This window comes from Fundulus heteroclitus, chromosome 21 (assembly GCF_011125445.2).
Source record: "Fundulus heteroclitus isolate FHET01 chromosome 21, MU-UCD_Fhet_4.1, whole genome shotgun sequence".
NCBI classification, from domain to species: Eukaryota; Metazoa; Chordata; class Actinopteri; order Cyprinodontiformes; family Fundulidae; genus Fundulus; species Fundulus heteroclitus.
In genome coordinates, this window is record NC_046381.1 from 22,590,968 (window position 1) to 22,613,136 (window position 22,169).

The 22,169-nt window shown below is 41.0% G+C and overlaps 2 protein-coding genes and 1 long non-coding RNA gene across 3 annotated transcripts in view; 2 read left to right on the top strand and 1 right to left on the bottom strand.

The window, feature by feature from the left end:
* cubn (cubilin (intrinsic factor-cobalamin receptor)) overlaps positions 1-22,169 on the bottom strand; it is a 350,345-nt gene that overhangs the window by 322,940 nt on the left and 5,236 nt on the right. The window lies entirely within an intron of this gene.
* LOC118556897 lies at positions 9,748-11,764 on the top strand. The gene is made up of 4 exons (XR_004927459.1): positions 9,748-9,965; positions 10,039-10,151; positions 10,274-10,410; positions 11,601-11,764. It is a non-coding gene; the product is annotated as an uncharacterized LOC118556897 (long non-coding RNA).
* On the top strand, positions 14,185-16,415 carry LOC118556892. Its single transcript, XM_036125469.1, has 2 exons — positions 14,185-14,586; positions 14,681-16,415. The coding sequence occupies exons 1-2, from the start codon at positions 14,466-14,468 to the stop codon at positions 16,204-16,206; spliced, it is 1,647 nt and encodes a 548-aa protein (XP_035981362.1). The 5' UTR covers positions 14,185-14,465; the 3' UTR covers positions 16,207-16,415.

Here is a 22,169-nt window from a genome sequence, read left to right on the forward strand (position 1 = left end):
CTCAGAATTAAATGTGTGTGAGAGAGAGTGAAAAAACAAACAATAAAACTTGTGACTTTATTGAAATGTATTTTTTTATTAATGCCTAATACCATGTCTATCTTTGTTTAAGAGGCAAAAAAATATATCGACATGGTATTTACTTACAAATTTATTTACACATTGTGTAAACATCAGGGTGTCATGATTAGTCATTTAGCCATTATAGTCCAGAGTTTAACATTTGGCACTAGGATGTTTTCATTCCAATTCTCAAAAGTGCTTGAAAAATAACAAAATAAAAATATTTTTTGTACAAGCATGTATTTTATTAGTGTCATTTATTGCAAAATTGCATATTAAAATGCCCAAACAGGCTATTACACTTTCAGAAATAAAAGGATAAAACATACAATTAATTTGCAATTAATCTCGAGTTACCCATCGACATTATGTGATTAATCGAGGAAATGATCCCCCCCCTCTGTTTTTTTGCAAATCGCACACTGCTTATAGCTGAAGGTCTAACTTTAGTTGTATAAAGCTTCAAGTGTCTCTTGACACTAAAGGGCTGTGGGTGTTGACAATATTTTTTTATATATTTAATTATTGTTTAATGCATATGGTGGCGGTCAAGAAATGTGTTTTTTGTGGGGGTTAATTATAACCAAACGTGTAACTTTAGTTGTATAAAGCTCCAGACTTATACTCTGTATTTGCAAGATAGGAAACTATGGTTAATGACCATAAACAGATTATCCACATAAATCTGTTGCTGATACAGATAGGAAAAGAAAAAATGAGGCAAATAGAAATGAAAAATCAAGTACCATCTCCATGCAGGCTCCTCTCTAAGCAAACAGCAGTGTCTTAGCTAAAAGCGGGTGGGTGACATGAACCTTCATAGTGTCTTACATGGGTTCCATACGGCTCCAGCCGGTCTGTGTTAAAACAATAACCCTGATGTGTTTGTTCGAGGCGTCGATGCATCTGAACAGGCATAAAAGCTGGGGTAAAAGTAAGATCAAAAGCTTATTCAATCAGACAACTATAAACCCAGCAGGACGCATCCTTCCGTTTCTAAGAATCAAAAGTAACGCTTTCACCCAGTTCCGGGTAGGTGTCTGTGAAAAACACCGGTTCTAGCCACAAATTGGGGTCGGACAATAGGACGGGTGGGAGAATAAGACTGCGCCCCGCTGCATTGTGTATCAATCTGCATATCAGCGCCCAGGAAATAAATAAGCTCAAACCTTTTAGACGTTGGGCAAAACATCCACCACGGCCTGGAATAAAAAGGTTTCCATCTGTCTCCTGCGGGAGTAGGTGTTTTTAACAAACATACAGGCGCCGTTGATCTGGCTCACCCGTAACACCCTTAGGAGGCGGGGTAGAGTTTGCGGTTTTACCTTTTATTAGAAAACCAGTAGCTACCACTTGGCTCTGAAACCCACACGCTGCTGAGTGCTATAAAAATGTCTCATGGGCCGTCAACACATAGAGTGACAGCGCAGATACTTTTTTGTCTCTCTTGTTGTGTCTCTGCTCTGTCTTCTGTAACCCCCAGTCGGTCGAGGCAGATGACTGCTCATACTGAGCCCGGTTCTGCTGGAGGTTTTTCCTTCCCATTAATGGGGAGTTTTTCTTTCTGCTGTCGCTTCATGCTTGCTCAGTATGAGGGATTGCAGCAAAGCCATGTACAATGCAGATGACTCTTCCTGTGGCTCTACGCTTCACCAAGATGGCCGCAGCAGCGTGAGCGTCTGCGTGAGCGTCTGATGCAAAGCGCTGACTAATTCATCTTATTTTGCTGCTTCACCCTTGCTAAGGTCGGAAAAAAAATTTCAGACTTATATTAAGTGACATATAAGTAGTACAACTTCTGCCTTTCTGCTTTTGCCCGCAATCTGAGCGGTTTTTCTGTGCTGTTTTACTCTGATTGCCGTGAGTCATGGCTGAGGTCTCTCTTCAGTCCATTTGGGACGCAATCCAACAAGTCAAGGGACAAGTCACAGAGGAGGTAAATGCTCATTTGGACATGAAGATTGGTTTGGCCCTAGCAGGCCTGATGGATATTTAACAAAGCCTGACCACAATCACGGGGCAAGTCACTAAGCTCCAGCAGAGAGTGAGCGTGAATAAGGATCAAACTGACAACCTGCTAGCGCGCGTGTGTGCACTGGAAAAAGACAATGTTTACCTTAAAGAAAAGGTGGATGACTTGGAGAACCAGAGCAGGAGATCCAACCTGCGCCTTATCGGCGTACCGGAGAAGATGGAAGGAGCAGACATGATCACTTTCATCGGGCAGACGATCCAGAGTATCCTCGGAAAGGAGAATTTCCCAGTGGTCCCAGCAGTGGAGAGGGCATACCGCACACGACCTTCGCCAGAGCCTTCAAACCCGACGGCCCACCCAGGCCCATCCTGATAAAGTTTCTGAACTTCCAGGATAAGGTGAAGATCCTGCGGCTGGCCAGGGAAAAGGGAAATCTGCAGATCGGCACCAATAAGATACATGTTTACCCGGACTTTAGTCCTGGGCTCGTTAAAAAGCGTTGAGAGTTTGACGAAGTAAAGAAAAAACTTCGTGGGACTGAAATAATCTCTGCAGTATCCCAGCACGTTGAGAGTCACCGTGGAGGGGAAAATAAAACTCTTTCATTTCCCAAAAGACGCCGAGGCATTTCTCCGTGACATCCCAGCGGAGAGGGGCCTTAGGTAATGTCCCTTCTTGTTCTGTTCTGACTGAATTCTGATATTAAAAGGACAGCTCATGTGAACTGCTGAGGCTCACTGGCATGCATTGCATGGAAGTGAAGTGCTTGCCGTAAAGCGGCTGTTGCCATACACATAACTGCTGAAAACTGTTGCAAAGGTCGATCAGACATATTGAACTAGTAATTGGGCATAATATATATACGTGTATCTTCATTCGTTCTTACTTTCTTTCATTTCTCTGAATTTTACTTTCCTACATTCTTTTCTTTTCTCTTTTCTTTAAAAAGGAAATTACACTTTCGGCCCTTTCACTTAGTGTGTGGAATATAATGCATATGCAGCAATTAAAAAATTTAAAACTGTGTGTATGTATGTATGTATGTATATGTGTGTGTATGTATGTATATATATATATATATATATATATATATATATATATATATATATATATATATATATATATATATATATATATATAAATGTGAAAAATACTAGTCAGTGCCTTTGGCATCCTCTTTATTTTCTTTACCTTACTACTTTTTTGAGGTTGTTGTGCTTGCTTGCAATGAGTGGGTGGAATGTGTGTGTGTACTTTAGTGTGGGTGTATGTCTGCATATGATTGGGTATGAGTGTGAGTGGGTGAATTGTCGCTGGTGTAGATGTTCAAAAATGGGACTGGTGTGAAGAGTGAAAGGTGCCTTTATGTTTGCATGGAAGATTTATGTGTTTCTGTATGTGAATGTGGCCCAGGATCTCTGAAACTATACACTTCCTTCCATTTTTTATAAGAACCATGCTGAGTGATGATAGTGATGACTCCTCAAGTTCTGAAGATTTGAGTGTGATCTGTCATGGCTTAAATGTACAGAAAAACTTCTCCGATTGTATTGATTACAAGTTCCAAAATGATATGAACAGCCTTGACCCTGATATGCACGTTTACCAAAAGGAAGGTAAAAATTGTTTATATCACACAGAAAATACTCTTAAAGATACACTCAATCAAAAATATCCTTGGTGCACTTAAATAGTAGAAGTCTACACTCAAATTTTGAAAACATTAAATATTATTTAAATCAATTTGAAACACCATTTTGCATGGTTGCCATCTCAAAGACCTGGTTAAGGGGAGATGGAGAGTTTGAGTTTCACTTAGATGGTTATGAAATGTTTTGTATGAACCGAAAACATAAGAGAGGAGGAGGAGTAGCTTTATATATTGACAAAAATATGAACTGTAGTATTATGGAAGATATGTCGATGTCAGTTGAGGAACTTTTTGAATGTGTAACTGTAAAAATTTCACGTCCAAAAACAGTGGCGGCTGGCCAGTAGGGGGCGCTCGGGCGCCGCCCCCTTTAAATCTTTTAGATAATAAATGATTTCTGAACTGCAAAGTTCTTAGAAATGTATTTATTCATACTGTGTGTCCAATAGACATGTTAGAATTTATTAAAATAGTAAATACATAATTTTATTTAATTGCTCACATTGTGCACACTTCCTCCTTTCCTATGAGCAGGGCGCCGGTCTAATGGGAGTTAATGTAGGCGCAGAAACTTGGGCAAGCACGTGATCTGAGGCTGACTTTTAATTGGTTATCTAGGCTTTTGCATAGGGGCGCACGGCTCTGCGTCCCGGACACACCCATTCTGTTGCGTCATTACTGGTAGAGTGTCAGTACTGGCTAATTTTTTTAAAAACATTGTGTGATTGGACAATCCCCGATTCGACTCAGCGCAGCTGCAGTTCGTTAGGTCGATTCACATTTAAGTTTGCAAAGTGGAGTAGTTTCAAAATGAGAGAAACTTCTGTTTTGTCTTTACAAAAAAATGCTTTTACAAAGCGTTCACTTGAAGAAAAAAACAGGATAAAGGAGCTTGGACCGGATCGTCTTAATTTACAAATTCAGCAGCAGGCAAGTGATCTCTCCACTCCATGGTTGGATAAAACAGTGTAGCTAGTAGTCAGCCAGTGAAGAAGCGTTGGATACTCAGTGTAGAAGACCATGAAAGGATTGCTGCAGAGGTGAGTTGTTGTGGAAAATCACTGTTACACTGGTTTATTGTAATGTTATTTAATATATTAGGAAGATGTGCTTTGTAGTTAGAAATACCTTTAGTTGTGTCTATGCTGTGTAGGTATGTTGATAATATAATGTTTGTCAGCAAGATATTTTATTATTTAAGTTGTACTGAAGTTTATGGGTAATGGGAAATAAAACATTTGGTTACTGAATTTTGTATAATCTTGTCCCACAAAAATGCTGTAACACATTTCATAACACAGCCTTAAAAAATGGCAGCAACTGTTATTAAAATCAGGAAAACAATCTAGAAGAAGTCTTTTCAGAAAGTGTCACGCTCTTGAAGATCCTCATCACCACACCCATGACCACAGCAGAAGCTGAAAGGTGCTTTTCAACTCTGAAAAGAATCAAGACTTTTCTGAGAAACTCAATGACTCAGGACAGGCTGAATGCATTGGCCATGTTGTCAATGGAGAAAAGACTAGTCACAGAGATGACTGACTTTAACAATTAAGAATATAATTGAGAAATTTGCTGGGCAGAAGGAAAGGAGGGCAAAATTCATGTTCAAATAGTGCTATTTTTTAAGATTTGCTTTGTTTATTTTTCATTTGTTTGTTTGTGTGCGCCCCCCTCAGTTTTTTTAGCACCAGCCGCCACTGTCCAAAAAGTAAAAACCTTATCGTAAGATGTATGTATAGAGTCCCTGGTTCTGATATGAAACTATTTATTGAGAGGATGGATAAATTATTTAGCAATAAAGACACAAAAGATCTGATACTTTGTGGTGACTATAATATTTTTTAAATCCCACGAAACATGGCCTGACGGATGAATTTATTAATACAATGTTTACTCTGGGCTTGCATCCTCTGATCACCAAACCTACCAGAATTACAATTTACAGTGCAACATTAATCCACAATATTTTTGTAATATTCTGGGAACCAAAGTAATTGGAGGAATATTAGTTAATGACATCAGTTATCATTTACCAGTCTTTATGGTATATGATACTAAGTATAATAAAAACAAAGAACTGGATTATGTCTCTTATAAAAGAACTGTAACGGAGCAATCTATAGTTTTTTTTAAAAAGAATCTTGCCTGTCACAATTGGGAACCCATTTATGAAGAGACGGATATAAATGGAGCTTATGACTATTTTCTTAATACGTTTCTTTCAATTTACGATAAAAACTGTCCCGTTAGAAGTACTAGGATTAAATGTGATATAAAAACACCATGGATGACTAAGGGGCTATTAAATGCATGTAAAAAGAAAAACTATTTATACAATCAGTTCCTGAAAAGAAGAACAATAGAAGCTGACCTTAAATATAGAAGATATAAGAATAAGTTAACATGTATAAAAAGAGAATGTAGGAAACAATATTATTCTGATGATCTTAATAGAAAACAAAATGATATAAAGGGAATCTGGAATGTTATTAACACTGTCATTGGACGTGGATCTAGTGGACCTTATCACCCAGAATATATTGTTGAGAACAATACAGTTATAACAAACAAAGAAGAAATTGCAAATGGGTTTAATGATTTTTTTGTTAATGTAGGACCAGAGCTTGCTAGGAAAATTCCAATTGAAGACGATCGGTGCAGTAAATTAATAAATAATTTAAATTCAATGTTTCTGGCCTCTACAAATGAAAAAGAGGTTTTGAGTGTATTTAAAAAAATGTAAAAACAAAAAGTCACGTGACATAGAGGACTTAGACATGAGATTGGTTCGAGGGGTGGCAGAAGAAATCATCAAACCATTTACATATATTTGCACTCTATCCTTCCAAAATGGACTCTTTCCCAACAGAATGAAAACTGCTAAAGTAATCCCACTGTTCAAATCTGGAAATAAGAATACTTTCACCAACTTTCGTCCGGTTTCACTCTTGCCACAGTTTTCTAAAATCTTAGAAAAATTATTTGATTGTCGGCTTCGCAGTTTCATAGAAAAAAACAAATTGTTAACCAAAAGTCAGTATGGGTTCAGACAAAACAGATCCACATCACTTGCATTAATTGATTTAATTGAAAGCATTACAGATGGCATTGATAATTGTCAATTTGTTATGGGAATTTTTATTGATTTACAGAAGGCATTTGACACCATTGATCACAGTTTACTATTGAAAAAGCTGGAAAGGTATGGCATTAGGGGGTTACCTAACGAGTGGTTGCAGAGCTTTTTGGAGGATAGAAAACAAATTTTACAGTTTGGACAACATAAATCTGGGTTCAGGGGCATAACGTATGGAGTACCGCAGGGCTCCATTTCGGTCCAACGTTATTTATTATGTACATAAATGATATTTGCAATGTGTCTTCTGTTATGAAGTTTGTACTTTTTGCGGATGATACTAATATTGTATGCACTGGAGACAACTTGAAGCAACTTTTGACGCAAGTAATAATTGAAATTAACAAGTTAAAGAAATGGTTCAACAACAATAAATTATCATTAAATTTGAAAAAGATTAAACTAATGTTATTTGGCAAACGGAAAACTAATGTACCAATTGAAATTATTATTGATAATGTAAGTATAGAGAGGGGTAAACAAAATACTTTTTTGGGTGTGATTATAGATGAGACATTGTCCTGGAAAGATCACATTAATTATTTGCGCACAAAAGTTGCTAAATGTGTGGGAGTGATGAACAGAGTACGTCACTTCCTCAACCAAAATGCATTGTTCCTTGTGTATCATTCACTTGTCATGTCATATTTGAATTATTGTATCAAAGTTTGGGGAAACAACTTTAAGAACAATATTTAGCCGCTGGTTACACTGCAAAAAAGAGCCATTCGAATCGTTCATAAAGTAAATTATGTACATCCCACTAATTTAATTGTTTCTAAAATCTTCCAATTTAAAATTTTTTGAACTTGTAAACTTAAGGACTGTGCAAATAATGTTCAGAGCGTCAACTGGCTCTCTTCCAGAAAATGTCTTAAAACTCTTTCAAGAGCGGGAGGCACTTCTCACTTATAATCTTAGAGGCGAAAATCAAATATACCAACCAAAAGTAAGAACTACTTTGAAATCAATGTGCATCTCAAATCGTGGTGTCACCCTCTGGAATAGTTTAGCGAAGGAACAAAAGTGTTGTGGAAACAAACCGTTTCAAAAAAATATTTAAGCGGGATGTCCTGAGAAAATACCTGGAAGAGAGTGAGTGATGTTCTATAAGGGTGGTGTGGTGTAGGGACGGGGAGCGTTGGGCCAGTGTGTTGTCTTGTGTGCATGAGTGTGGATGTGTTGTTTGCCTTGTCTTTGTCTTGTCGTTTGTAGGTCTTGGGAGTGTCCCTGGGATGAGCGGGAGGGGATGAAGGGGTATAAGCTTTTGCTTCTTCCATCCCCCTTTCAAGTGATGCATATGTATTGTTTATCATTATATGTATTGTAAAATGTGTGCAGGTTTGAAATAAACTTTTGAAATTGAAAAATTGAAATTGAGTGAATTCTGCTTGCCGGGACTTTGATGCAATCAACTGGTTCCCTTATATAGGAAATCTTTGACCAATCTGTATAATCTGACTGAACTTGACTTTGTAAAGTGCCTTGAGATGACAGGTTTCATGAATTGGCGCTATATAAATAAAATTGAATTGAAAAATTGAATTGAATACATTGCAATGGGTTAAATAAATCGCAGGAGTATAACCGCATTCTCGCTGGTGAGTAAACGTTTTAATTCTTAATTTTAAATCTATAACCAATAGCTACTTTTTTTATCTCTCAGGTTGCAAGCTTGCTTGTTAAGTTGTCTGTAGACTGTTTCAGGGGTTCTCCCGTGACGCTAGCGGGGGGAAAGATCATGTATCATGTGATAGCCTAGTCAAATGACCCAGGGGTTTTTACCGCTGAGGCGTTCAGAAACGCTTTAGTATACACGAGCTTTGTTGCGGTTCACATCATCAGTAGGTATTATTACAATATATTTAAAAAATGATATTTTTTCAGGGCCCACGCCTCAAAAACTAGAAGGAATCCATTTTTACGCAATCCGATTTTGGTGAGATATCTTTCAAGCTTATATTGATTTTATTTTATTGCGTCTATGTATATACTAATACTATGTTTGTAACCATTTTTTATTTTTATTTTCTGTATTCCAGATTTTAACAGCCACGGGTACATTGCCGAATATTACGGCTCTTCGAACCCGGCCAATCCTAATGTTTATGCAGGAGAATTACAGAGCGTTCTTACTCAACGTAGCATAGCGCGAACGCACCGCAAAGGCAGGCTACGCAGCAAAAGGAGGCGGAATATAGTGTTTCAAAATGTGTCAGTACCTACACGACAGAGGACCGGAGAACATGACACTGCATTCATTGTAATCAGTCCACCTGACTCACCCGTCGGAAATGTTGACAATTCACCGGTTCGGAGCGCTCTAGTCTCACACTGTCTGCTTCGAGACGCTAACCAGCGCACGCCGCTTCTCGCAGCACACGTGGCACATAAGTTAACTATTGCAACTCTGAATCTAACCCTGATTGTACATTTCCGAATTATCTCGGTTCATTTAGTCTGTTTATTTAGCCGCAGTAACAACACACCAATACATTGTAGCCCAAGCAGCCTTTACGGCCAAAATACTGCCACCCCCTGCTGAATTTAGCCAGCCGGACTGTAAGTGAACATCGGTTCATCACTATTTTTATTCAGTATTTATTTATTTTTATTCTTCATGTAGTAACCGTTTTTTTTAAAGTATGTCTCTGTACGTTTATTATTTCTTCAGTAATGGCTTACTCTGTAACCGAGAATAGACGGGTTGAATAACCGCCATCAGCAGATCTTCCTCCCCAGGCCTCAACCCCTCAACCGGATGGTAAATGAACATCTGTCCGGTACTATTTTTATCCAGTATTTATATCTTATTTATTTTATAAATTATAAATAAAATTATTTCTGCAGTAACAGCCCATGGAGACATTGCTGTGCAGCCATCACCAGTTCTGACCCCCCCCCCCCCCAGCAGCAGCCCATGGAGACATTGTTGGTGAACCATCAGAAGATCTTTCTCCCCCAGCTTCAACACCGCAGTTACCCTATAAATCAAGAATTGGTCATTGCTATCATTATTTATATTGTATTTATTTATTTGTTCTGTATGCTCATGTTTGCAGCAGCAACCCAGGGAGAGATTGTTGTTGAACAATTTGAAGATCTTCCTCCCCCAGCTTCAACACCACAGTTACCCTGTAAGTCAAGAATTGGTCATTGCTATCAAATATTTATATTTTATTTATTTATTCTGTATGCTCATGTTTGCAGTAACTCGAGCCCCCCGTCGTGCAAGAAGTGAACAGAGAAGACCCCGTTTGAATAGCTTACGTTCATCGTCCGAATAATCACCAAAGATCGTGCTGCTAAGAGGATTATTGAAGGTATATCTTAATTTCGAAGCTTTCAAAGAATTAGTTGGTGATATATAAAATTTATTTTTATTCAAACCTGATTATGTTAAAAATCTAATTATATTCTATTTTTTATTTTTGTTGTATTACAGAAACGTCGGCGGTTGTTGAACAAATTCCGTTGTCAAGACACAGAGCACCGTTGTACTGTCTGCAAGCTGCACAACTTGTGAGATCCTGCCAGATTCTGCTGGACCAGCTGTTCCTGCCGTCGACACCTCAGTGACTGGTAATTGTAAATTGTGACCTCTGTAAAAATCGTCGTGCATAGGGAGCCAGCAAATGAGAGATGCTTTAAATTAAATGTTGAAAGCTGTGAATGACTTGCAAAATATACCTGTTCAGGATATGTCTGGGGTTCTGAATCTACCTAATGCTTCAGCCTCCCGATTAGAACAAGCCCTCCATCAATTAAACGCTTCCTTCTCTCAACCGCCCTCCCCTGAAAATGATTTGCTACACTTTGAGCAGCAAGTTACAGATATTTTAAATGAAATCACACAAATAGTTTACAAGCTTCAAAATATACCTGTTCAGGATACGCCTGGGTTTGCAAATTTACATCAAGGTAGTAATTCTCCCAATAGACAACAGGCTCACACGGACCAGAGTTGGAATTATGAGCTTTATCATCGCTAGAACAAGCCCTCCATCAATTAAATGCTTCCTTCTCTCAACCATTTAGCCCTAATCCTGCAGGCGATCAGTTTCCGCAGCAGCAGCAGCAGCAAGGGGGTAGTTTAAATCAAACTGTTGTAGAAAACTGTGAACATATCCGGTCTGGTTCTTCGAACACTGTTTTGCAAAATCCCACATTCAGCACGCATCTACAGCCAGGCGTGACCGCATCTGTCGTTCGCAGGCATGACCGAGAGGATCAACCATGCACCAGCCAGTCAGCTCTGAGCATACTCAGCAGACCTCTACATGCGGCATCCAGCGTGAACGTTTCAATGTTACAGAAATAAGACTTCCTTTCAGAGTCAGTGCATCGCACCCCAGAAATATCCCAAACCCCGCCGAATTTTATACACAAGTTTATGATGTTCTGGCTGACTTTCCACAGTCTGTTCCACCTTTAACATTGCGTAACGATATTATTCAGCTAGAATAAGTGGGGAAGGATTTTCTCGTCATACCATCGTTCGAGTGAATGGTGAAGGTGACTCAATTCTGCCTGCATTTCAAGAATTTTTAGACGACTTAACGCAGTCAAACGCTGAATTGTCAGAAAATCTCAAAATAGTTGTCCAACTTGTAAGAACGCCAAGCGGTGGTGCAAAACGTAAGGCCGTTAAAACGTTAGACTTGTGAGCTGATCCATAAAAAAACATCATCATCTCTATATTGTTGAAAATGCTTCTAATCAACTCTGCTTTTCAATCACTCTAGCACATCTCTTTAATCCGACTTTTACAGACAGTGAAGCCGCCCACCGAGGGACAATTTGGCAGTGTATGGCAGGTCTGACAGAGCAAACCCCTGTGACCTTCAGCGATGTGCAGAAATTTGAAAAGATTTTCAACAGGAAAATTGTCGTTTTCTATAAAGACAGCAAGGACACGCTGCTTCGTAAGTTCCAGACCGACTTTTCCGATTGTTCAAATCCTCTTTTTCTGTTTCTGTTCAAAAATCATTATCATGGAATTAAAAGTCTCACAGCATTCACAGGTTCTAAGTACATTTGCAGCTACTGCTTCAGCGGTTTCAAAAACATGAACAGAAATAACTGTGAAGGTCGTTGTGCGGTTTGCCTCGATCTGAACTGTACAATGCAGCCGTACAGTTCTATACAATGCACAGATTGTAACAGGATCTGTCGTAAATCATTGTGCTTTAATAGGCACAAGGTGCCCAGATTTAGGCCCAAACTCGACAAGCATGTTAGTAGCTGTGACACCACTACATTCTGTCCTGTTTGTCAAAAGCTATATGATTTGCCCGCAGGCAAAGAGATTAAGCCTTACGACTGTTTGATAAAATACCCAGTTTTTCGTGAGAAAGTGCCTGCCGGTGCTGATGTAACGTTAAACAGACATCAGTGTTACATTCAACCGACTCTGACTGATCCTGAACTCTGCGACAAAATGTTTTTTTACAATCTCGAAACTTTTACAGACAAGTCTGGTTCACACAATCCATATCTTGCTTCCAAAAAAACTTTGAAGGGGGAAACTTGATATTCCTGTGGAATGAACTGCAGCAAAGATCTTCTGCTCCATTTCAGTAAACCTCGTTACAGAGGTTATACTTTTTTAGCGCACAACAGTCACAGGTTTGACTCTTACTTGGTTCTGAGTGTGATTGTTCAGGTAGGTATTAAACCATATGTGATCACACAGGGGAGTAAAATCCTCGGTTTTACCCAGCCTGATTACGGTCTGAAATTCATCGACAGTCTTTCATTCCTTACTATGAAACTCAGCCAAATGCCAAAAGCATTAGGCTTCAATGATCACAGTAAAGGTTTTTTCCCTCACTTGTTCTCCTCTGAGAAGACATTAAACTACGTGGGCGGCTTCCTCCCCCCAGCTTCTACTCGGTGGAGCACATGAATCCCGCCGGGCAGGAAAGTTTTTACATTTGGTACAACAAGGCTTGTAAGCACCCTTTGTCAAAAATAATGTCAAAATAATGTGGAGATTCTTTTCAGGGGCTGTGTGAAATTCAGAGAAGAGTTCTTTAAAGTGACAAATGTGGATCCTTTAAAGTCCATCACCATTGCCTGGGCTTGCATGAAGGTCTTTACTTCAAATTTCCTGGCTGGTAACACCCTCGCCATTCCCTCCCCGGTGGACCGGGTAGGGAATGGCAAGGGTGTTAACCGGTGTGTGGGTAAGCGTTGCGTTTTGCAAAGCTTTGAAACATGGTTACAGAGTTGTACAAATGACTGAGGTCTGGCATTTTTAGAAACAAAGTATAGTATATAGTATAATCTTTAAACCATAGATCCACACCTTTCTCAAGGGTAAACAGGAGGCTTCAGGTTTCCCGGCTGAAGCAACAGATGAGGAATGTTCTTTTGAAATATGTTGCAGACTACAAACGTGAGCAAGGCATCCTGCTAGATGTGAAGAAGATCGAGGTGAATCCGTCTAAAAGGCTGGTGGCTAAACTGTGTCTGAACAGTTTTTTGGGCAAATTTGCACAGATAAATGATCTGGCTCAGACGAGCATCGTCTCCGACCCGGATACATTTTTCAACTTCCTGTTTTCAGGTAAATACTATTTCAGGTGAGCTACATTCACTTTCTGAACGATGAAATGTGTATGGTTCAGTGGAAATACAGCAAGAGTTTTATCTCTCCACCCAATAAGGTGAATAATATCTTTATCGCCGCATTTACAACTGCCGTAGCGCGTCTGAAATTGTACTCCTGTCTCGAACGACTTAAACGTTGTGTACATTGATACAGACAGCTTGATCTACGTGGTTAAACCGGGTCAGACCTCCCTCGAGCTGGGACATTTTTTGGGGGATTTAACTGACGAACTTTCAGGCGATACCTTAAAGGTATCACTCAGACTCATGAATGCGATGAGAGGGTGAATTTTGACAGCGCTAAAGACCTGGTAGAAGGTTATCTGCAAAGTTATACAGGGGATGTTTTACAGGCTCCACAGCATACCATCAAGAGGGATAAAAGGGGAGTGGTGGCCGAGTGGTTAGAGCAGCGTGCTTGCGCTCTGAGAAAGTTGCAAGTACCTGGTTCGATCCCCAGCGCCTGCACTCTGGGTCCCTGAGCAAGACCCTTAACCCTCGATTGCTCCCCAGGCACCGCACAGTGGCAGCCCACTGCTCCCCAAGGGGATGGGTTAAGATGCAGATAAGAATTTATCCATATTATTAACACTAGCATTACCAGGGTTTTCGACCTCCCCCCCTGAAGTCCCGAAAGAGGGTCAAAAGACCCTGAGTCCAAACTGACGACTCTGGTGGCTCAAATTAGCATCATGTGTTCAATTGTAAATGTGGCCATTGCCTGAGGAATCAGCAGGGGGGGGGGAGGAGAGCCGAACTCACAAAAGCATTCCACCCTTCTGTATTGTCAGGCCAGAAGGTACGTGTGAATAGTCCATGTTGGGGGTGGGTGTGATCTATGATGGAGGCAGCTCTACAGTAGAAAACTAACCAGATTGTGTTGCTCCACCTCAAAAAAATCATGCTAAAGGTGTAGCAAAAGAGATCTGGGAGACTTTGCACATGCAAATTTGCATGCAACCTTTTGTGCTGTGGAGGATAAATAGGTGACTGCTTCATCTATTTAGTTCACAAGAAACAAAATGCAGAAGAGGTTCACCGCTCAGGAGGCATTGGAACTGATTCTGAGCAGTGCCAGCCCTTGTGATTCAGATGGAGAAGATATAGACCTTCAACCGGATTCGGACTCTGAGCTGTCTTCAGGTTAGATTTCTCAACCTACCTATTTTATTTTCCTGACTATTTTTTTTTATTTAGAACCAAACCAAAAGTTAATTTGAAATTGTTTATCTTGCAGATGAGGAGACTCTCCCTCTACCAAAAAAGAGAGCTCGTTTGGGGAGTGAGCCGTCAGAGACCGCGAAAGATGGCACAGTGTGGCGTGAAGAACAAGTGGGGACACATCTCCATTTCACTCCAATAGAACCGTACGCCACAGATGGAGAGCCAAGCGCTAAGGCCAGACGAAGTATCCGGAGTCGCCTTCAGAGCTTCCTCTGTTTTATCACTCTTGACATGCTTCGTAGCATTCGAGAATGGACTACTCAACATGCACGTCACACGGAGCAGCTGGATTGGTTCATGGATCTCCCGGAACTAATGGCATTTATTTCAGTCATTATCTTGCGGGGGGTGACCAAGGTTCCATCACTATGTGACAGCTGGTCAGCAAACCTGGGAAACCCAAGGATCATTGAAACTATGGCCCGAAACCGCTTCCAAGACATCATGCGACACCTACGCTTTGATGACATGTTTACACGCAGTGAGCGAGCGGAGACCGATAAGTTTGCTGCAATCTCCGATGTTTGGGGATCGTTTGTCACTAACTGCATCGCATCCTACAACCCTGGTCGACACATCACTATTGATGAACAACTTTTTCCATCAAAGACTCGCTGCTGTTTCCTGCAATACATTGCAACAAAACCGGACAAGTTTGGCATCAAGTTTTGGGTGGCTTGTGACTTGAAATCAAAGTACATCTGTAATGTCTTCCCATATCTTGGCAAGGACCCCAGTCGTCCCAGTGGGGAGAGACTGTCCGAGACTGTAGTGATGAGGCTGATGGAACCGTTCATGGACAAGGGCAGAACTGTAACCACAGACAATTTCTTTACATCACTGTCACTTGCACAACGACTGCTTAGCCAGAAAACCACTATCCTCGGCACAGTCAACAAGAGACGACGGGAAATTCCTCAATCCGCTAGACAGATGGATCGCACTGAATTCACCACTCAGGTGTTTTCAACCACTGGTGCCACGCTGACGGTGTATGCGCCCAAACGGAAGAAGGCCGTTTATGTTCTCAGCAGCATGCACAGCGTGGTTGAGACTGAGGATACCACCAAAAGGAAGCCAAACACGGTCACACAATACAACAAAACAAAGTGCGGTGTGGATGTGATGGACCAAATGGTGCGGGAGTACAGCGTGCGTGCAGGAACACGGAGATGGCCAGTTGCCGTGTTCTACAACATGATTGACATGGCAGCACTGAATGCACATGTGCTTTATCAGGCATGCATTGGGGTGCAGGAGAGACGGGTGGACTTCCTGTTTGAGCTTGCCAAAGAGTTGGGTAACTCTCATGTGAGTGAGAAGAAGGCACACAAGGAGAAGCTGCTTCGGCAACAACCTTCCACACCCAGCTCAGGCAAAAGGGCAAAGTGTCAGGTCAACCATCGATGCAGGAACAACTGTGCAACTGTGAGATGCGTTGACTGCTACAAATACACATGTGGCAAATGCACCAGGGTCATACCTTGGCAGTGCCAGGTATGTTCCGACAGTGCAGACAGACTGCTAAATGAGTGCTGAAATGCCAGTCACACAAGGACATGCCACTCACACACACGCAGCCCCCCACTGTGCCTAGTGTAAATATGTGTGGAATTGTTTTATTTCTTGTATTTTTTGTATTGTTTTTAATGACAAAAATAAAAAGCATTCAAACAAATAACTGTTGTTCTTTTGTATATTTCTCATGCTGGAATTTCAGTCCTCTTGACTTAGACACAAATACTTCTGGTCATTGCTCACAGCTGTAACTGGCTGTAAAATATATCTCCATTTAAAATATTAAAATTAATTCATTGTGCTTTTTTGCTAAAATAAAACTAAGCTAAATATAATATATATAATCTTTATATTGTAAAATACAATATACTGAATAGAACTAACTAGACAGTTAGTAGGGAGTTAAGCTTCCCCCTTCCTTTGCTGCACCAGTAATGGCCTTATTTACAGAACAAAAGCGCCGGTTCACAACTGCTTATAGGATGCTAATTAAAATCCTTCAGGTCAGTTGACCCGTCTCTGGGCTCCAAAGGTAGAAATGTTAAATGACCCTTCTCTGGTAATTCTAGTGTTAAAAGAAGCTTCCAGCTTCAAAATGCCACATTGCATAAAAAGCTCCAGGTGGTGTATGATAAAAGAAGCCTTTTTCCTGACAGAACAACCCTTTCGTTTGGCTATTAAAGGCTACCTGAGAAAAAAATGTTGCTGTCCTGTGAAACACAGGAGGTTGAATTTGATCCAACATTCAAAACCCCTATTTCACTTCTAATAGCAGGGCCGAGTGGTTGTGGTAAATTGTTGTTAAAAGTGTTTTGGAAAATTGTAACCATGTTATGGATGTTGTTCCTGTAAATATATTCTGGATTTACACCTGTTTCCAAAGTATGTATTCTGACTTGCAAAAAAATGAATAAAATTATTAAATTTATCGATGGACTACCTGATTGTTTTGATGATGAAAATCTGTTTCCTCCTGATCAAAATCATTTGGTTATTTTAGACGATAAAATTTTCCAGGCTTCGGAGCATCCAGAAGTGGTCAAGATTTTAACCAATACCGGCATCATAAAAGTGTGAGCGTTATTATGCTGACTCAGAATGTGTTTCATCAAGGCAAGTACAGCCGTACCATCAGTTTAAACGCTGACTATATGGTGGTGTTTAAGAACCCCAGAGATAAACTGCAACTGAATATATTAGCCCGTCAAATATTCCTGTCAGAGAAAACTTTCTTTATGGAGAGTTCTCAAGACGCAACCAAAGAACCTCACGGGTATTTAATCATCAATCTGACTCCGACATGCCCAGATCGTTTCAGACTGAGAACTGGAATGCACCCAGGTCAGTAGCCTGCTGTCTATGTACCCAAGTTAAATTAATTCATCATGTCAGCGCGCATAAGAAGGAGCTCCCTAATTCAGAGCTCTATTTCATGCTACACCGCAGAAACGTAAAGACATTATTGCCCACTGCTCACCCAACTTTCTCAAACTCTTGTGTGAGATAGCTCTCAATATCTTAAAAGGCAATGTTAAAGTATCTCCTTCTCGAGATTAAAATCTGGAAAAGCAGAAAAAGATCATCAGACGGCTGGCTGATAAAAGAACGGGTTTAAAACGCAAGTGGCTGGTTCTGAAAAATTAAACGGGTGGGTTTATTCTTCCTTTGCTGACTGCCGTGTCCCCTTTAATCGGAGAGCTGGTGGGAGGTCTCATCAGGAGATGAGAGAAAATGTGTCTTAGGATGGCGCAAAAGATATATCTGGTTTCACCGCATCAGTTTCAACGTTTGACCCCGTCAGAGCCTTCTCAGACAGACGGCCGAAAGAGGATTTCGATTCTAAAATGAGAGAGATTCTGAATGAACCGGGACTGAGTTCTTGTGAAAAAATTAAAAGGTACAATGCTCTGTTGCAGAGATATCTCACTCTAATGAAGCAAGGTCAGCTGGACGAACCCCGGGTGACTTTACCTATGCAGCGTGATCCTATGCCTGAAAATAATGAGGCTGACTCTACCGGTTTTAGAGCCTCTCCTGCAGAATTGGACCAAACTGCTAATGAGGTTTTAAAAGCTCTACCTAATGGAGATCGCAAAAACGCTGAATACATACTGAAAAGGTTATCCGAAGTTGGCAGGAGTTGGACCTCGAAAGGCATATTCGTTTCTCTCGATCATGTGATGGGGGGGCTCACATCTGGTCGATTTGCTAAAAAACCTTCTGCTTCCGTTTAAGAGGACAACACAGACCCTGGAACCTATAGGTTGGACCCCGTTCATGGCTGCCTTGAAGGAGCTAAACATCTCTGTGTCGTCAGTCAGTAATCCGCAAGCTCGCGACCAATACAGAGGCATGACAGAAACAGGTGTATCGGAGAAGAACGGTGATAAACCTGTCATGAAACGAAAAGGAAAATTGTGTAGTCCCCTAAATTCCCTGGAATAGACTTTGAGGATCCCACCCCTGAGAACGGACGTGCTGGAAGCAAAAGAGTCAAAAACCCCGCATGGTTGAAATTTTCACCCTAAAAGTCTGTATGAAATAAAAACTGGAGAAAAGAATTTATAATAAAGAGACTTTAATATTTCAAATTATTGATGTGTACAGTGTTTCTTTTAGACAAGTTACACTTTGTAACTTGTCTAAACAATCTTTAAATATTTGTAAAGAACAAGGTTCATGATTAAACGAGCACGAGGCCCTATATTTGATACAATGCTGATATGTTTTCACAAAGTCATATACCATGACCTCATTTTCATAAACATCATCGTGGTAGGTAGCCAATATGTCATGAACCAAAAGCCCACAGGTTTTATGACACAGATAATAAACACAGTGGTGACCGCATACGGCAGATAGAGTGTCTTGAAGTTGACGAATATGATACAATATTTTCGAGGATCTCTCTTTGAAAAATGTCACTATGCTTGATGGATAAAAAGGTGGCTCGATCTTTCTCTTCCAAAGTCAATGCTAGCCAGTGTTCTCCAGGCATGTGCGAAGGGTCAGTGTTAAAGATAAAAAAAGCGGGTCTTTTGTATGTGTGTTTCAGTAGCGGGAGCTGATCGGATGCCCAGATGCCGTAAAATAAGTCCCCCAGCAGATGATACATCACACTCTCCATCTTGTGGTTATTCATGTTTTAATAAAAATCCACTGTCATGGTTTAGTTTTTGTTTGGCTTCTGTTTTCACTTTGTTGTCACTTTTCTTCCTCGTTTGGGTTTTTAGTTAGGTTTTTGACCTTATTTAGTGTTAGTTTTCAGTTTTAGCCTGCCTTTCTTACTCAGCCTTCACGTCACTCCTCTTATAGTCAGCCGCACCTGTTAGTCATTTACCTATTAATCAGTCAGACTCTTTTCATCTGTAAGTTCCCCTATTTAAACCTCCTTCTGTGCTCATTTCCTTGCTGGTCCGTCGTCGTTCAACACCCGCTCCATGCCTGTCTATTTTTGTCTCCTGCATAACTGGTACCCTGCCACCTCTGCTTCTCCTCAAGTCCTGCTAGCTGTCTCTGAGAAGCTGTTAACTCTGCTAGCCGTCTCTGAGAAGCTGTGGACTATGTTACCCTTCCCTGAAGAGCTGTGGACTCTGCTACCCGTCTCTCTGAAGCTGTGGACTGTGGTACCCGTCTCTGTAAAGCTGTGGACTCTGCTAGCCATCTCTAAGAAGCTGTTGACTCTGCTAGCCGTCTCTGAGAAGCTGTGGACTCTGTTACCCTTCCCTGAAGAGCTGTGGACTCTGCTACCCGTCTCTCTGAAGCTGTGGACTCTGGTACCCGTCTCTAAAAACCTGTGGAGTCTGCTAGTCATTTCTGAGAAGCTGTGTACTCTGCTACCCGTATCTGTGAAGCTGTGGACTCTGTTACCCGTCTCTGAAAAGCTTTGGACTCTGCTAGTCATCTCTGAAAAGCTGTGGACTCTGATACCCGTCTATGAGAACCTGTGTACTCTCTCACTTGCCAGTCAGCTCCTGCATCCTTCACCTCCGCCTGGTAACAAACTCTGGTTCCACTTGCCATCATCATGCACTCCTTTAAATAAACTCTCCTAAACTCAGCTCTGTGCGTGCTGTATCCGGGTTTATCCATGACAAAATCATGACATCCACCAGGACCTGCCTTTTTGAGTCGATTTCCAAAATTGAATTGTAACACGCGTACACAATCAGGGTGGTCATGTGAGGCAGAGGAACTCATAATCTCATTTCCATCTTTAAATTCCTATTACACACCGGTGACAAAGCATCTGCGTCCTCGCTCGTATTGAGATTAAAGACAAACAGGGAATAACCGTTGTTAAATTCCTCACGAGCGATGCTTAAAGGAAGGTCTTTTAAATGACGACCTGTAGCAGTGAACGTGTTGTAATATTCCCTGACTGAAATACCTTTGTTGAATTGAGGCTGAAATGCTTTGGCAGGGACCTGTATGCCGTCTTTGCAGCGAGCTAAATATTCCACATCCATATGCTTAAAGTTGAAAGGGGACATGCGTCTCCTTTCAGTGAATGCCTCATGGTTGACCATACCTAAAACAACATATTTAGGCATGGTTCCTAAAAACAGATTCTCCTGTATACATATCCTGGAATTTTCTGGGATATATTATGTTTTCACATTCACGTGCGAAAGAGGATAGAGGGCATTCCCTCTCATTAATGCTAAAGCGTGCCCGAGCCGGATAGCCGGGGAGAACACAAAAAAACAGAAGCTCCTAGAATTTTCAGTCGGAAGGTTAAATCACGAGGTTCCATGAGAGAGAATGCGTCGCTAGGTCTGGTTATTTTAATCCTCATGTCGACAGAATTCAAAAGGAGTCTTTTACAGAAGAATATATTAGCGTGGAGCAGCCCCATCAGGTGTAATTCCCTTGAATTAGCTGTAAAAGAGGCTCTGCGGTTCATACCCCAGTTAGGACCATCTGTCCTAACGATCGAGTCGATAGCTCCCACGGTGTCTTTGTAAAAGAGACCTGCGCTAAATTGACTCTTTAAAGTGTCTTCCAAATAGTTGAGCAAAGTTTTAATCATTGCTCAGTACGGGTGAGTCGCGCTACTCTGTGAAATTAACGACGTTATCTCCCAGAATAACGTCGCATTGACTGAACATTGTATTCAGTTAGTCAGTGGGTAATTTATGAGTCCGACGGCGGCGGCATTAGCCAGGTCGCTCCCGTCTGCGTTGGTGATTTTAGATGGACGTACAGCAAGGTGTCGTTCAAATTAAAGTATTTTTCTCCATCTCCGGGGATAAAGAACTCAATAGGGCCCGTGTCTATAATAGCTGACACGGGTAATATTTTGGTGTAGACCTTATCTTCGATAGATAGTTAAGTCATGGAGACGGTGAACAGGTCGAGTTCAGCCAGGGTGCATTCTGATGATTTCTGATGTAAAAGAGCCATGATTGATTTTTACTGAAAAATACTAATTCAGTTAAATATATCCTTGCTCGCAGCAGGTTTCCTTCTCCTCCTAGGTTTGCTCTTGCCAACTGGCTTGTTGTTGTTACGCGGCACGAGTATTTGTGAACGCCAGACACGCTGCCCAGGAGGTCTCTTTCTAGCTCTTCTTGACAAAACCATAACCCCTGACCCCTCATGGTTATTCACACCCCGTGCGAACCGGTTATTTTGGTCATGGCTTTACCTATGACGTCCGAGGCGATGTTTGTGGCAGCCTTTTTCAGATGCGGTTTTGCTATAGCGAAGCCGGATTTAACTAGGGTGATACAAAATGAAATAATTTTAAAAATATCAATCCTATTCCTGGACCGTACATAACAGGTGCGCCATAGAAACTGGGTAAAGCCCCGCCCACCTGGCTTTGGTAATAGGAGATGAAACAGTGTGGGTCCTCTCTCTTGATTCTTTTTTTCCCTCCTCACCTTTTACCGCGCTTCAGCGTTGCTGGTGCGACTGGTTGCACAGCTATGAATGATTCCAGCCGCAGTTGTGTTTTTTATATGCATAATCTGTTTTCA

Coding starts and splice junctions, on each gene's coding strand:
- LOC118556892 (XM_036125469.1), top strand. CDS start 14,466: ATGCAGAAGAGGTTCACCGCTCAGGAGGCATTGGAACTGATTCTGAGC. Junction 14,587..14,680: donor GGACTCTGAGCTGTCTTCAG/GTTAGATTTCTC, acceptor TTTATCTTGCAG/ATGAGGAGACTCTCCCTCTA.